Source organism: Mchenga conophoros, linkage group LG11 (assembly GCF_057382185.1).
Source record: "Mchenga conophoros isolate Kocher_MC1m ecotype Shallow Benthic linkage group LG11, M_conophoros_male_GT1.1, whole genome shotgun sequence".
Classification (NCBI taxonomy): Eukaryota; Metazoa; Chordata; class Actinopteri; order Cichliformes; family Cichlidae; genus Mchenga; species Mchenga conophoros.
This window is the reverse complement of record NC_140536.1, coordinates 10,400,217-10,417,596: the sequence shown is the minus strand read 5'-3', so window position 1 is coordinate 10,417,596 and position 17,380 is coordinate 10,400,217. Positions and strand designations below refer to the sequence as shown.

Sequence of the window (17,380 nt, the reverse complement as noted above, 5' to 3'; positions counted from 1 at the left end):
GTACTCATTTCTAATCTTGTCCATCCTGGTCACTCTCCCAAGGAAAATCCTAGTATTTTCAGCTTTAGTGCCTCCAGCTCTGTCACAAATCACCTCTGACACTCACCTGAACCCACTCTACCCTGCCTGTACTCTTCTTCACCAAACTTTGTATTTCATTTAATTGAAATGAAACTTTTATTATTTCTATTTTTATTTATTTTACATTTCTTATCTTTCTATTCACGCAACACTGCCACTGCCCAATTCATTGTATCAATATGAATTAATGAGCAAAATCTAAATTTGGAGACGTGGTATAGTGTGAATTATAAATATTTTCCCTCCATTTTTAAACTTGCACTAGTGGAAATGTTTGTGTACAGTTATTAGAGGGAGAAAATGTGCTCTAAGGAGCTGTTTGGAAGTCAACGTAAATTGTGTGTACTCTACATGCACAAACGCCATATACTTTGTTCAAATGATACAATACTACGCTTTTAATTTGAAAACAAAGCTTGCATACTTCCTGGATTTTTCGTCGTGACGGCTGGTGACTCCACAGAGCCTAGAGGCGGAAGATGTCCATGCGGAAGAGCAGTTGGACGCCCTGGGTTGGACGTACAGCTAATCTGCAGTGCAGTCTGGGAACTGTCAGTCGTTTAGCTTTGTATCTGTGGCTCTGGGAGCTCACCGATGCGCTCGCCGCTGTTATATTCACACAGCAACCCTAAGAGAAAAAAAAAGAATATGTAGAATATAATTACCTATTGTCTGCTTCCAAAGCCATCTTGTCAACGGGTCTGATTTGTTGTTCGCATGAACGGCTGATACAGTAGCCGGGCCCATCATTTAAAACAACCTGCTACCAACATTAGCTAGCTTTCGACTCATTATTGATGCTGTCAGCTGGGTTTTCCTCGTTTAACGGGATACACGAATGAATGACAGTCGTTTGTCAGTGCCCTACAAAGGTAAGCTTCTTATGTGTTCTTCAATTTCAACGTTATAAAGTGTCACACGACCTGCGCTGGCTGAAATAACCTCACCTGGCTAATGACGTTGTGGCTGCAAGCAGGAATGTTACTGTAACAGGCAGTAACGGTACTGGGGTTAGTTATAATGTTTCGGGAATATTCCGTGTGTAAAAGGGTAGTTATTCAGGTAGCATTACGTTGTCATACTTTGGTAGCAGCAACCATCGCACAGGAGAGAGGTACTGTTCCACTGTGGGGGTGTTGTTGTTGTTTTCATTGCTGAAAGCTGTACTGAAGTCTGAGAGCACAGCTGCCAGGTTTCAGAGCTAGCTCCTTATCGTAACTTTACATTTCCCTGAAATTTAAACTACACAGCCACCTCAGCCCAAGTGAAAGTTTGCTTCTCCTAGGTGGAGAAAAACGGCTATACTTGGTTCGTTTTTTTACGGAGGGCATTTTGACGTGACGTCAGAAGAAACACAGGTGTGATTAATAACATTAATTAGTAATGACCGCATTGTGGAGGAAGGCTCACCGATACGCCTATATTGCTACTTGTGTCACGATCCCTCCTCTAACAAGACAAGAGGGCCTGGTCTAGAAAAAGTCTGTGGCTTTAAACCCACTATAGATGTAAATAAACAAGTGCAGATAGCCATATAGTACACATGTAATATGTGACTTGTCTAACATCAGTTTCTCCCACTGATTCCACTTGTCACTTTTAGCTGCTACACTACAAATTTCAGAGGAAAAAACACAGGATGTCACTCAGAAGATGAGTATTATTGCGCAGGTATTGGCATATTGCAGTGTTATTAGTGTATACAGCTTTGTCAGCATATGTATAAATGTGTATACTGACGACATTGTTGTTTTACATTTTTTCCAAACTATTCACATTATGATGAATGTGTGCGTCAGATGCATTCATATCCAAATTTAAGTAGAGTGTGATCAGCAGCTTTGGTGTATTCTAAGAAAGAGGGGATGCGCTTATTAATGTTGCGATGCATTTTGAATGTTATTAGGGTTTTTAGGAATTTTTATGTATAAAATGCCATATAAAGAGAAGGGAATTTTCCCCAGTCTAACAGTATTTATGGATTTAATGGTGGTTTGTCAGCCTGTATAGTGCTTTGTAACACAGGGAGCAGACCTGACAGCTGCTTGTGTGTAAACAAAAGGCCATTTCACGGTTAGGCCGTTACTCATAAATTTCTAGTCAGACTCATCCCTCTCCTGTTAACCAGCCTCAGGAATCTGCTTATTGGAACCCCATTCCTTTTAGACAATAGGATTTCTTGAGCTATTGCCTTGTAGGACTCACAGCAGCAGCGTCATCTCCTTCTCTAAACTCTGCAGATGTTTGTGGGAAGGTCACCGTGTCTGCTGCCGTGTTTCATTCCTAAGAGTAAATACGATAATGGCTACTCATGTCAGACTGATTCGATAAAATGGCTCCAGCTCCACTCTGGAGCTATCTGAACATTTAATTGATACTGCAGGCTCAGGCTTCTTGTTTCATGATAAGGCACGCAGAGGATAACACTTTGGCTTAATATCACCATTCGTGTTGTCTTTCTTTTATTGCAGGTGTGATGTACATATGTGTGGCTGGTGTTTTACATTAGCATAACATTACCATCCAGGAGAATGAATGCAGAGGAACTGGAGCTGCTCGGTGACTCCAAGTACAGGAATTATGGCGCAGCAGTGGACAAGGCCCTCAAGAACTTTGAGTACTCCAGTGAGTGGGCAGACCTCATCTCTGCACTGGGCAAACTCAATAAGGTAAGAGTTCTATAGGCTCAGCTTCTTCTAAAGATTGCTTTGTTGCCTAACTGCATCTGTATAAGTAACAGTAATGCAGACAGGTCTGTACAATGGCCTTAGTTTCACTTGTTTTGGTTCTATGATTTGTACGGAAAAGCCTTCCAGCTGTCAGTTTTTAAATCCTGTCTCAGGTTCTGCAGAATAATGCAAAATACCAAGTGGTTCCTAAGAAGCTGACAATAGGCAAACGGTTGGCCCAATGCCTCCACCCTGCCCTACCTAGCGGGGTCCACCGCAAGGCCTTGGAGACCTATGAAGTCATCTTCAAGATCATAGGACCTAAGAGGCTGGCCAAAGACCTTTTTCTTTATAGGTAATACTGCACTGTCAGATCTCAAAAAGCAAGATAGTCACAAGGTTTTTAGGTGGGTAGCAATAAACATCTGCCGTTTCCCTCCACAGTGCTGGGCTTTTCCCTTTACTTTCCAATGCTGCTATGTCAGTGAAGCCTGTTCTACTGGGGCTGTATGAGACCTACTACCTGCCCCTGGGAAAGACCCTGAAGCCAGGCCTGCAGGGACTATTGACTGGGGTCCTACCTGGTCTGGAGGAGGGCTCTGAGTACTATGACAGGTGAGAATAGGAACACAAAAAGTAACACTTGGAATGATGGTGACGTGCACAGTAGCCCTTAACTAAACCATGAAATAACTGCCAGAAATCTTAAATTTTTTGATAATGGAGTGTTTGTTGAACCTTTTAGACAAACTATATGAAAATATGTTAAATTTCAATCTGCATATACAGTGGGGCAAAAAAGTATTTAGTCAGCCACCGATTATGCAAGTTCCCCCACTTAAAATGATGACAGAGGTCAGTAATTTGCACCAGAGGTACACTTCAACTGTGAGAGACAGAATGTGAAAAAAAAATCCATGAATTCACATGGTAGGATTTGTAAAGAATTTATTCGTAAATCAGGGTGGAAAATAAGTATTTGGTCACCTCAAACATGGAAAATCTCTGGCTCTCACAGACCTGTAACGTCTTCTGTAAGAAGCTTTTCTGTCCCCCACTCGTTACCTGTATGAATGGGACCTGTTTGAACTCATCATCTGTATAAAAGACACCTGTCCACAGCCTCAAACAGTCAGACTCCAAACTCCGCCATGGCCAAGACCAAAGAGCTTTCGAAGGACACCAGGAAAAGTATTGTAGACCTGCACCAGACTGGGAAGAGTGAATCTACAATAGGCAAGCAGCTTGGTGTGAAAAAATCAACTGTGGGAGCAATCATCAGAAAATGGAAGACATACAAGACCACTGATAATCCCCCACGATCTGGGGCTCCACGCAAGATCTCATCTCGTGGGGTCAAAATGATCATGAGAACGGTGAGCAAAGATCCCAGAACCACACGGGGGGACCTGGTGAATGACCTGCAGAGAGCTGGGACCAAAGTAACAAAGGTCACCATCAGTAACACACTACAACGGCAGGGAATCAAATCCCGCAGTGCCAGACGTGTTCCGCTGCTGAAGCCAGTGCATGTCCAGGCCCGTCTGAAGTTTGCCAGAGAGCACATGGATGATACAGCAGAGGATTGGGAGAATGTCATGTGGTCAGATGAAACCAAAGTAGAACTTTTTGGTATAAACTCAACTCGTCGTGTTTGGAGGAAGAAGAATACTGAGTTGCATCCCAAGAACACCATACCTACTGTGAAGCATGGGGGTGGAAACATCATGCTATGGGGCTGTTTTTCTGCCAAGGGGACAGGACGACTGATCCGTGTTAAGGACAGAATGAATGGGGCCATGTATCGTGAGATTTTGAGCCAAAACCTCCTTCCATCAGTGAGAACTTTGAAGATGAAACGAGGCTGGGTCTTCCAACATGACAATGATCCAAAACACACCGCCCGGGCAACAAAGGAGTGGCTCCGTAAGAAGCATTTGAAAGTCCTGGAGTGGCCTAGCCAGTCTCCAGACCTCAACCCCATAGAAAATCTGTGGCGGGAGTTGAAAGTCCGTGTTGCTCGGCGACAGCCCCAAAACATCACTGCTCTCGAGAAGATCTGCATGGAGGAATGGGCCAAAATACCAGCTACTGTGTGTGCAAACCTGGTAAAGACCTATAGTAAACGTTTGACCTCTGTTATTGCCAACAAAGGTTATGTTACAAAGTATTGAGTTGTATTTTTGTTATTGACCAAATACTTATTTTCCACCCTGATTTACGAATAAATTCTTTACAAATCTTACCATGAGGATTCATGGATTTTTTTTTCACATTCTGTCTCTCACAGTTGAAGTGTACCTCTGGTGCAAATTACTGACCTCTGTCATCATTTTAAGTGGGGGAACTTGCACAATCGGTGGCTGACTAAATACTTTTTTGCCCCACTGTATATGAGTTTTAATTTGTGTAACATTTGCTACACAAGGCATATTTTTGCAATTTAGTCATTAAAATGTGTCATGCAAATTATGTCATTTTTTTAGGGTACAAAAAAGTCACGCTGATGCTATAGAAATCTCAAAAACTCTCAAAGACACACATATCAAATACGATACAGTGGGCTTTAAAGAGTTAAATTGCTGTGATAGCCCATTACAAGAATGCATTTTATTGCCTAATGTGGAAAGGAAGTGATAATAGATCATATGAATGATAAATGAGGTATGTGAGTCATTGCAACATCACTATTACTAACAGAGGATAGCCTGAGACTTGGTGTGGACTTTAGACCGATGTATTTTCATGTCTCATAATGATCACTGAAACAGTCTAAGATTGTCCTGAAAACTGAAAGTAGGCATCTATTCTTTTCATTTGTTCAATCAAATCAAAAGACTATCTTAGCATTTATTGGCAAATGATAGGCCAGGTAGTCAGAAATGTATTCATCCTGTGCAAAGTAAACCCTAGGGGGCGCTCCAGTTCCAGTTAAACTATGATGGTACTACTGGCCTACAGTATATATAGTAGACTTTCAGCATGCTCTAGTAGGAAACGCATAGGTGTTTCTAATGCAAACGGTGGTGCCATTTTGTTACAGTGTCTCAGTTAGTAATACCGTATGGAATTAATATTTGTGAATATAAATGTGCCTATTTATGGCATATCTGAATGTTGGCTGTCTTTTCAGCCTGTAATTGTATAGTAATTGTATATACATTATCATTGTGATTCCTTTCTGAACAGATTTTGCTTCTGTCAAATTACTTTTAAAAGGAGGTTGTTTTATGTGTTTATTTTTGTTGTTGTTTCAGTATTTTCTTTCTCATTCAAAGGACTTTCATGTTGCATTATAACCTAAGAACTAACTTATGTCTTATAAACCTTGTGTGCAAGGTTATTATAGTTAAATTATATTTTACCTAAAATTAAACAAAAAAATAATTTTTTTAAATGTTTTGGTTACCTGAAATAAAATAAAAAAAGCTTTCAAAATAAACAAAATTTACTGTAGTCATAACTTTAACATATCTTCATTCTTTGTTATTATGGTTAAATCTGTGAAAACAGATTTCACAGATTTATCAGTAGGCTATGGTGGATATATTTATGCATATAGTTTAAAAAAAAAGTTTTGTAAAGCAAAAAATAAGATATGCATCTTAATGTGGCTCTTACAATTCATATTTGTCTACATGATTATAAATTATTTCCACAGTGTTGTGTTGGCACTTTAATATTTATTCAGAACTTCATGTATCTTGCCCCTGATACATACCAGCTATTTTAGAATAATTAAAAAGACTAAAATCTAACAATGAGGCTGTTTTCAGCTACTCTAAAGAAATATTTTTTTCAGAGTACTTAACAATGTAATAACAATGAAAGCTAAACTGAACGATGCAAGCCGTAACATTTGAAACTAACTGAAACAAAACTGAAGTGAAACACAAACATACTGCCTTCTTGTTAGTTCAGTAGACGTTACACCACTATTGGGCCGTGTTATCTGCTGTGTCTCAGTGAATGCTCTCTTCAGAGAAGACTCGGTAATGACTAATAAATTATGATGGTTTGTTATTTAACTTGGATTGTTTCTCAGTTAAATCTTGTTGGAAAAATAGCAATAACATTATCAATACTACTATGTATATAGTTGCATTAGTAATACATATATCTTATTTCTTGATTGGCAATATGATAATTAAGGTGTAGTGTGAGAATGTGAACACTTGCTTTCTGGAGTTCTCAGATTCCTGGTTGTGGTGGATCTCATATAAACCCCCTTTACTTTGGGATTTTTAGATGCTCATGTAGACAAAGACTTTTACTTCTTAGTACCAGCTGTGCATTGTGGACTGTATCATTTCTAGCGCCAGGCCAGTTAGAGGTAAAGGTTGGTATGTGCTTACTAAGGCTGGTCCCTGTGACCCATCTGTGCTTCCTGTAGAACCAACACCCTGTTGGAAAAGGTGGCTGCAGCCGTGGAACAGTCGGCTTTCTACAGTGCCTTGTGGGGCAGCATCCTGACCAGCCCCTCTGTGCGTCTCCCCGGGGTATCCTTTGTACTTCTGCACCTCAACCGTAAGCTCTCCATGGAGGACCAGCTTTATGTCATGGGTAGTGACATCGAGCTCATGGTACGTGGCAGATAATTCCTCATGACAGCATTGCATGTCCTTCAATTAAAAATATAGGTCTTGACCCTTTCAGTGAGAGCACTAGTTAAAAAAATGCACTACAGCTTAGAGTGGATTGGGCTGGCTGGATAATATTCTGTTTCTGTTCTTGCCAGGTGGAAGCAGTCAGTACGTCAGTCCAGGACTCCAGTGTTTTAGTACAGAGGAGCACTCTGGACCTGATCCTCTTCTGCTTCCCCTTTCATATGAGCCAGGTAGGGGGAAGTAGCGTGGTCTGTGCAGTATGATAACAGTGTTTCCCTGAGTCTGCTTTAGACTGAAGTATCTATGGACTTCTCATAATAAGATATCCGTTGTAACATTAGTATTATTGTTCTTGTTTTTTGTTGTTTCAAATCTAAAGGTGTTTCTTTGGGTCTTTCTGTGCATCTGCACATGCATGCGTGTGTGTGTATCTGATCACAAGGAGGCTGTTTAGGCAGCTAGCTTGGTGACTGTTGCTGGCTGCTTGTTAAATTCTTCACCTCAAAAACATTTCTGGATCTGGCAGGGCTAGGATGGCCTTGATTGTCTTTGTGTTTGTGTGTAAAACCATATAATCTGTGCAAAAAGGACAAATACACAATGACAAATATTGTGGTCTGTTGTGTGTTGTGTTCAGGCAACTCGCCCTGACATGATCCGGATCCTGTCAGCAGCTTTGCATGTGGTTTTGAGAAGAGACATGTCCCTCAACCGCAGACTCTACGCCTGGCTCCTGGGTGCGAAATCCACGCTCAGACACAGTACTGACACTCGGATGCATCACTGTTTGTACTCATCATGTCAGTTGTGGAATATTGTAGAAATAAGGGGATATTTTCCAGATTTTCCTGTATTTGTCAAAGTGCGTGGTTCTTAAGAATTGGTTACTTTTACTATTTACTCTTAGCCTTAAATCCACTTTCATGTAAATACAAGAGGACAAGTTTCACAGACCGTGGCAGGAATCCTGAGACACAAAGCTTTAAACACACTCTCCTTCTGTGTGCACACTATGTTTCTGCTGTTTTTAACAAAATACATTAAGCTTGTATCTGCTTTGGCTGTTGTCTTACTTTATTTTTTCTTGTTTGCAACTTACTGTGGGCAAACACACTGGTAAGTATCAGCATGATTAAAAGGCGACACTAAGTGAATCTGCCCACTCTTTTTAAGTAAAGCACTGTGCAAGCTTACAATGTTAAATGCATTAAATACAAACATTTCTGAATGACAGAAATGATGAAGGAACAAATCAGGCTGAGTCTTATGTTGAGGTAAACAGGAGAGTGTGATTAGTATTCAGTCAGCAGCACCTATGTTGTTTTGGTTTTATTATTCAGTCATTTTGGAGATTGACCCAGTCTAATCTAGTCACACTTAGTAAATCTTGATCTGCATTTGAGGCTGAAATATTACTAATGCTTGAGCAGCCACTAACTGTAAAAGAAGCTATAAAACACACAGGTTTATCTCAGCGAGAGACTCAACCTCTATTTGTTCCTCTTTTAACAAAGGGTTTACACCTTTTCCTGTGCTTGAGTGTTATAGAATTTTTTCTGAATGTTAATGTGAATCTAAGTATACGACTTTTTTCTTTAAAGGCTTTGACAACAATGGGGTGATAATAGGCCCCCGTAGCACTCGACAGAGCAACCCGGAGGAGCACGCTAGCCACTACTTCAACACCTTCTCTAAGGACATGCTGGTCCAGGTGAGCTTTCAGGCTGACTGCATAATCAGGTCACCAATGGAAAAATTGTTTTTTGTGTAAAACTGATTTTCGAAATATTCCCCAAACAATGTCTCTTGAGACTAGACATGTCTGCAGTATGGTGGGGGGGAAAATCTTTTGTTGTTGTTTTTTGTGTGCTACACAGTTTTTTCAACCCCCTTTATCCTTATCCCACACCTCTCCCTAGCTGTGCAGATACTGTATGTCCTGCTACTATTCCCCATTATTTATATATATATATATATATATATATATATATATATATATATATTTCCTCCTTCGCCATCTGCTCAGATAGTTAATCAGAGCTCCCTCCGTAGGGATACGGTCAGTACTACAGGGACCGTCTGTTCCACGGCTTTGCCAGTGATGTGGCAGACGAAGCGTGAAACACACACGTCACATACAGAAAGAGAAAAAAATGAGAGGGCGACACTGTGAAGACAAAATTGGTTCTGACAAACATAATGGAAAAAAAACAAATATGAAAATCAAATGAATATAAATTATATTTTATGATTCTTGCAGTAATAAAGTGTGTGTGTGTGTGTGTGGATGCGTGGGGTTATTTTTTCAGGCAATGGTGGGGATTTTGCAGGGTAAGGCTCGAGGCGGAGAGGAGGAGAGCATCCTCATGCATGACCTCAAGCCATTTCGCATCCTGATCAGTCTACTGGACAAACCAGAGCTTGGTAACCAGTTTATTAGTGTTGAGATAATAGAAGTCTAATTAGTGTCCTATATGCACTATGTGTTATATAAATAGTCTGATTTTTGAATGTGTCCACACACTCTGCTTGTGTGTCATCCAAGGGCCTGCTATCCTGGAAGACGTTCTGATCGAGGTGTTTCGAACTTTGCACACACAGTGCAGAACAGAGCTGGACCTCCAAAACCAGAGTCCCTTCAGCAAAGATCACACACACCTCAGCAGGTCTGTCTGATCCACTACTCGACCTTCTTTACTGTTGAGACATGAGGGATGATAAATAAAGCCTCATTTATTTGTCAGCTCATTTAACAGTGACGGTGGACTCTGGTATAGTGAAATATGGACTTACAATATAAAGCTTACGCAGCAAAAGTAGTACATTAAATACATAAATCACTTTAAACCATCCAGTCAGATACATTAGGTCAGACTGTTAATGGCAAGACAGTGACAGGAGCACATTAGTTAACTTTGGCTGAAAGGACTTTTGTCAGTGAGATCCCCTCTGTGAGTATACGGTATTTTTTTTTTTCCAAGCTGGACAATGAATGACAAATAGAATTTACTACAGAGCGTACTGGACCTTTTATTGAATATTCTTATTTGCGGAGTTAATACATTTACTCTAACACTGGCATGCTGTATTGTGCTGGAGCTGCATGATGATAATTTTGACTTCTTTCTCAGTAAACTGCGGGAGAACAAGAAGACGGCAGAACTGATTAAAACAGCCAATTTGCTGTTTAATTCGTTTGAGCCGTACTACATGTGGGACTACATTGCTCACTGGTTTGAGGAGTGCTGCAGGTTTGTATATTAAGATAAATGTTGACATACAAAATACAATTAAGGCAATTGAGGCACATCTTGCTGATATCAAAAAGTGTAAATCTGTTAAAAACTAAATTTGCTCTCTTGCTTTTGATGCTTCATTCTTGTTTGGTTTTCATTGTGGTGGTAAAGCTCTCTTCAGTCAGTAGTGGGAGCTAATTCAGTTCATAACAGCTGTTGTTTCAAGGTGCTTAATACTGGAGGATGTGCAATATTAGATTTAAAAAAACATTTATTTTTTTTTGGGGGGGGGGGAGTAAGCGCCCATAGCAGCATAACTAAGAGACGGTTCAGGGTCACCTACTCTCCAGTCCTAACTATATGCTTTATCAAAAAGCATTATCTTTAAATTAGAGAGGGTTTCTGTCTCCTAAATTCAAACTACAAGCTGGTTCAAAAGGAGAAAAGCCTAAAAAGAGCTCTTTAAGATATGATGAGATAAATCTGGTCATTCAGGACCAGTTAGGAAGTTCAATTTAAATTCAATTCTGGATTTCACAGGGAGCCAACAAAAAAAAGACTCTATCTCTCTTTCTCGTCCTCAATAGTACTCTCACTGTGACATTTTGGATCAGCACGAGTCTTTTTCAGGGTGTTTTATTAACTGAAACTAAAGGAACTACAGTCCAGTCTAAAAGTGACAAATGCTTTCTTAGTTTTTCAGCTTCACTCAGAGACAGGATGTTTCTCATTTTAGCAAAAAAATGTTCCTAACATTTAAGTAGATATGTTTCCCTGTTGCAGGCGGACAGTGAACAGCAGTGCAACTGCAACACGGCATGTTGCGAGTGCAGATCCTCCTGAGCTCTTATTGGTTGAGTTCTGTCAGCTGGTAGATTTTCTGCTGGATATTGTTTCCCTGGTGAGTCTGTCTTTCTTTCTTTCTTTCTTTCTTTCTTTCTTTCTTTCTTTCTTTCTTTCTTTCTTTCTTTCTTTCTTTCTTTCTTTCTTTCTTCACTCATTTCTAAGCATTTTCATGCTTTCTTATCAATTGTATTATTTTCTGTGTGCTACTTTGTCATTTACAGATTTATTTATTTAACACTACAAAACTTCAGTGATCTGAGGTTTTGTAGTCCGTACCAATATCATTGAAATTAAATGAGTGTTGACACCACATACAATTTCAAGGTTTTAATTTAAACAAATTTGTTAGTGACTTTGCTCTCTTAACGTTAGGAGCAGCACCCAGCTCATATTTGGAGCCGACTCTGATAGATGGCAGAAACATTGCAGTTTGAAGTGTGTCTTCCTTTTGTATAGAGTGTGTTCCTATTATTGCAGGTAGCAGCAGACCTGTAGCTGTACATGCATTTCTACATGTTATTTTCATTGTCCAGTATCTCCATTGTCTGCTTCATACTACAGCAGTGTTAGGTTCCTTTGACGCCCTGTGCTCTTTCTTTTATTACCGTACCTTCATGTTTTAGTTTCTGTCTTTAATAGGTTTTTTCTTTGGTGTTGCATCTCTAGCACAACCTGTCGTCTCTCTCCTACAGTACTTTGTCACCCTGCTGGGCTTTGAGTCTCAGTCTCTCTCTCTTGGCTCACATACTTTCTTTTTATCCAGTATGTCCCCTACAAGTACTTTCGCCATTAACAATTCTGCACTCATGTTGTCAGATTTGTCCTTCAGATCTGTTTCTGTAACATCCAGTCTGTGGGATGTTACGGCCACCACTCGGGTGTGTGCCTTCCTCCTGTCTGTTCTGTGTGTTTGTGTGCCATCACTGCACAGGTTCAAAAAGCCTGTGTGTTTCATTTTCCTGCCAAAACTATTGTTTGCATCTTTGTAAAATTATGCTTGTCTAGACTGAATTTCCAATCTGAATGGTTTGGAAATCCCACACTCTTTTATTACCCTGTTTAAAAGCTTGTGCGTGTGTGTGTGTGCGTGTGTGTGCGTGCGTGTGTGTGTGTGCGTGCGTGCGTGCGTGTGTGTGTGCGTGCGTGCGTGCGTGCGTGCGTGCGTGCGTGCGTGCGTGCGTACAGGTGTATTTGTATAAAGAGAGAATGTGAGAGTGCTGTGTTGCCCGTTCTCTGCTCGCTCCTGTCTGTTCAAACTATCTGCTCTTTCTCCTTGAAGCCTACTAGAAGCATGAGGGTAATCTGCCAGGTAAAGTACTGCTCTTTCCTGCTTTTTCACCTCACCCTGCTTCACTGAGGCTACGATAACATTTCTGCAACGTCCTGCCAACATCCCTCAGGCCGTCTTTGTTGCCTCCCTGCTTTGACTGATCATTTCAAATTGACTGACTTGTTGTCACTTAATGTCATTTTAATCCCAAATGAAATAAACATGATCCCAATGGATTATGACATACCATCACATGTGTTGCAAGCTTAACATGGCTGTTTGGTGTGGATCTTGTGAAAATGAAATCACTGCCCAGTGTGTATGTGCTTTTCTTTTTTTTTCTTAAGCATGCAAGCAGTTATATGCTACTGCAGTGCTGACATATTTATTAAGAAATATGACCCTTTTATTTTACTCTTTGAGTTAATGCTTGTGCTATAATATGTTTTGTTAGCCTTTTTTGTTTTATAAAATCTCTGTGTTGCATAGATTTAATACATTTAATGACAAAACTACAATTTTCTTCCATTTGAACTATTGAACTAAAGGTAAAGAAAAGAAAGTTAATAATAAGCAGCTCTTAAAACTGGGTAAATGTAATCTTAGATGAGTAAAATCTAACCCAAAATGCAGAAGCAAACAAAGTACCCATTTACTGTTTTTGCCATCAAAAGAACTATGATGGCGAAAACAGGGGTCTAGGGCTGGATGTCCCAGAAAATTGACAACAATGTCAGACCGTGCAGTGCTCAGAGAAACTGCAAAAAATTGCAAAAAACCCCCAAAACCACGCAGCACATATAATAAAAAACAAATACAGTGGTCCCTCACTATAACACGGTTCACCTTTAAAATAAAAAATAAAGTTGGCTGATTTGCGGATTTCACCTATCGCGGGTCATTTTTAGAACGTAACTCCCGCGATAAACGAGGGACCACTGTACAGCAAATCAGCAAAAACACCTCAAACCAACTTTCAACCACGATGGTGGAGGGGTGATGATTTGATTTTGCAGCTACAGGACCTGGACACCTTACAGTCATTGAGTCCACCATGAATTCCTCTGTATAACAAAGTATTCTTGAGTCAAACGTGAGTAACCAGCAATTTTTTCTGGCACAACTGCACCTACTTCCAAGGTGCATGGAGAATACAAATATCTGATGACGTGAAGACTCCAACGAAACTTAAATTATTAGTGAACAACTTTATTGGTTGACAAATGTGTTTCTGCTTTCGACCTTCATCAGGGTCATTACAAAATATCAAACAATTTGTGTTTAAATAAAAAAACAGGAAACAGAAGAAATCCAAGTGGACCAATCACACATTCACAAATAAACAAGCTGACCAATTAGCATTTAACAGGTTAAGCCAAGGCCAAACAGGCTCTGGACTAAACCACTACAGATTAAAAAAGGGGGTGGGGGGGATTTACCACGTCCTAAAGTAGTTCATATTCCAAATTACACAGAAAAATGCAAACGAGTTAAAATAAAAATGAAGTACACTCTGGAAAGTCAAATGTGAGGCCATCTGTCCGACAGCTAAAGCCTGACTGAAACTGGGGCATGTAATAGAATAATGATCCCCCCCCCAAAATACAACAGACTGGCTGAAAAAGAAAAGAATCAAGGTGTTGCAATGGCCCGATCACAGTCTGATCTCAACCTGATTGAAATGCTTTTGCGTGACTTTAAGAGAGCTGTACATAAATAGATGCCTCCAAACCTTAACAACCTAGGGCAACATTATGAATAAGAGTGGGCCAAATTCCTCCACATTTTGATAGACAGATGAGACAAAAAAATATTTCTTCATGTTTTTTCTTCTAAAGGGGACTAGCTTACAAGCTGTTAAAAATTAGAATATACTTTGGCTTTCACACTGCTTCTGTATTTTGGCTTATTTGCTTGTAAAATAAATAAATGACATCATGTGTTGTTCATATCCGGTTGTGTTTACCCAATTCTGTCCTGTTCTGATGTGTAAAAATTTTTTAGAATTGATAGTTTTATTTTCTTATTTAGACTTTATATAAGATGCACACACATAAACAGATAAACAGTATCAAATAGCATTTTCCACTTCTTTCTTCTTTAGAATTAGCACATGGTCATTCACTGAAACGATACAACACTAAATTTATTGATTCAAGGTGTGATCATAAACAAATAGGAACATTCAAATTTTCTGGTCTAAAATGTTTTTTTTCCCTGCTCTTCCAGACTGTTTTTAGTGCTGCTGCTATTTTTAGGTCCCTCAGAGGAAGACCTGTTCTCTCCCTTTGCACTTGTGCCTCTGTGATGTACTGGATCTCCTCCAGTGTGTCAAAACAGTGATTTCTTGCCATAATGTGGCATGTAGTGCCAGTTGTGAGCGAAGATTGTGTTGCAGTGGTAAACAAACATTACGATGTGGTGGGTGGTTCCACTGAATGTCCCTTTTCAGATGTCTCAGGTCGGTAGTCAAACTCTAAATTAACAACAATCATAACAATCCTGCTCCTGGTTCCTGAATACTGCTCAGCTTAGCTCGATGTTTGACGTACACGGTCGTCATTATGGGATTTCCATACAGCCAATAAAAATAGCAGCAGCAGTGGAAGTGGTGCACAAGAAGATGAACGAGCTCAGACAAATTAAATCGGGTACTTTTTTTGATATTTGTGGGCCTGTAACTTTTTTTGGTCACACCTCATGTAAGTTAAAAAGAAAGCACACAAAAATTCCACTGACTTGCCCTTTGATACTCAGTCGTATATATGAATTTGTATTTAACAATATTTAATCAAGCAAACTGTCTTCTTTTAACAATTTTGTAGAGTTAAAGCCCAGCATCAGCATAGCTAACAGGCGTAATAACTTCATATCACGTTCCCCTCTAAGGCCTTCAAATGCACAGTAATTATATTCAGTTCCACAACTCAGTTCTGTTTTGGTCCCTTGCACCTTTTTAGGAGACGTACATAGAAATCCAGACAGAGCATCTCCCTCAACTGCTGTTGCGGATGGTAGCAGCCCTGACCTGTCACCTGCAGGCCCTGGGCCTCGGCGAGCTCACCCACTGCCTCCGTCTGTGCTCCAAGATTCTCAGCAAGGTGCAACCTCCACTGGTCTCCCCTCTGGCCCTGCCATCTGGCCCTCAAGCTCAGGGCCTCTCCAGCTCTATCGGCAAGCCATCAAACTCAGCAAGGGACAAAAACAGAGACACGGAGGACAAACAGGTGATTACAATGTCTCAAAATGTTTCAGGGGTGTAAAAGGGAGTTGGAGTTCCTGATAAAGGGAAAAAGATAATAATTGGAAAGTGTCGGGGTTAATGACAGTAAAGAGATTGAAAGTTAAAAATAAAGTACTAAAAGAGAAGTCAGTGTTCTGCCAAGCTCTGTTGATCATTTAGTTTAGTCTCTGATCCTTTAAAAAAAACAGACCCTGTTGCTGCCAAACACAAGGATCAAACCTTAATTTGACTGGCTTTCCCTACAAGTTATTGGCCAAAAACTCATCAGCTTAGGCTCTGATGGTGTGTCCTGGTCCATGAACAGGGCCTCTTGGTGCCTCCTGCCAGCCCTCTGGCCTGTGCTGTCTTTGGCTGGGTGGCCCTGCCATTCCACGCTCCCTCGACACAAGTCATTTGAAGATTATTCAGAACAAATGCTGCTTTCGGCTGTTGAGGTCCTTCTGGTCCCTGTCCAACAACCTGGTTGTTTTAAGTGTTTGTAAGCCTAGTGAGCCATGATTTAAAGTTCAGTCAGTCCAGTGCTCAGAGCTGGAGAGGGCCATGACTGTTGAGAGAGCGAGAGAGAAAGAGAGAGAGAGAGACCCATGAGGGGCTTGAAAGAGGACAAGTAGAAAGGCAGAAGATGGTTCCCCAACAGCTGAGCCCAGCTCGCTTTTTCCTCTGAGGAAGTAGAGGAATAAACTAGCTCGCGATGCCTCTGGGGTTTGCCATATCCATCAGAGTGGAAACATTCTGCATACATCCATTGAATACTGTTAACACCCCACCCCTACACCCACTCTGAGGGCCATATAGAGAACGTTCTAGCAAACATGCCATCTGAGTCCAAGCTCCATAATGTACACGCTACCTCACTCAAAATATATCCCAGGAAGCCTCGAGGCCCCCAAAGGTTGGCCGGAATAAAGAAATGTAAGAACTTCAGTCTGTCAGTCTCGCTGCAGCAGGATGCTCCCTCAGATCAGGCCCAGCAGCTGTGTACGCAGCCTTACTATATAAAGACCAGTGTAGTCATAAACTTTATGTGTCTGCTGCAAGGCTAACACTATTTTAACTAATAGCTAAGCACATAGTGATTATTTACTGAACAGAGTGCATATTTCTTATGGACAAAGGCTGTAAATTTCTGCTCAAGTCACTATATGAACGATACACTGCACTTCCTGGAAGTGTCTTCAGATTATATTATAGGTGGAGATTGAGTTACTTGAGCAGTGTTATATCAGTAATAAACCAAGTTATATCAGTAAGTTGCAAATGAGAAACAAATTCTGTAACTTGCAGCAAAAACTGCAACTTCAACAAATTTTGCCATATGGTGTCTTACCATTTCCTGCAATGCCTTATGGAGTAAAAAATGCTATTAGATAAATTTGTGATGTCCTATTTTAGATGTAATTTCTAATTATACTTCAAAGGGTCTGCTG

At 40.4% G+C, this 17,380-nt stretch overlaps 1 protein-coding gene across 3 annotated transcripts in view; it reads left to right on the top strand.

Moving 5' to 3' along the window:
- The first annotated feature begins 538 nt into the window (after positions 1-538).
- The window catches only part of dop1a (DOP1 leucine zipper like protein A), a 31,881-nt gene continuing 15,039 nt past the window's right edge, over positions 539-17,380 (top strand). The window contains exons 1-14 of one of the 3 annotated variants that reach the window (XM_085290855.1): positions 539-953; positions 2,553-2,750; positions 2,924-3,105; positions 3,195-3,365; positions 7,144-7,333; positions 7,489-7,587; positions 7,995-8,094; positions 8,986-9,068; positions 9,667-9,781; positions 9,903-10,023; positions 10,489-10,608; positions 11,377-11,494; positions 12,719-12,748; positions 15,670-15,936. In XM_085290855.1, the coding sequence (XP_085146981.1) occupies positions 2,613-2,750; positions 2,924-3,105; positions 3,195-3,365; positions 7,144-7,333; positions 7,489-7,587; positions 7,995-8,094; positions 8,986-9,068; positions 9,667-9,781; positions 9,903-10,023; positions 10,489-10,608; positions 11,377-11,494; positions 12,719-12,748; positions 15,670-15,936 (1,734 nt within the window). In that variant the 5' untranslated portion in view covers positions 539-953; positions 2,553-2,612. Of the gene's footprint in view, positions 954-2,552; positions 2,751-2,923; positions 3,106-3,194; positions 3,366-7,143; positions 7,334-7,488; positions 7,588-7,994; positions 8,095-8,958; positions 9,069-9,666; positions 9,782-9,902; positions 10,024-10,488; positions 10,609-11,376; positions 11,495-12,718; positions 12,749-15,669; positions 15,937-17,380 lie in introns of all 3 variants that reach the window. The other 2 variants (XM_085290854.1, XM_085290856.1) reach the window with 2 other exon arrangements.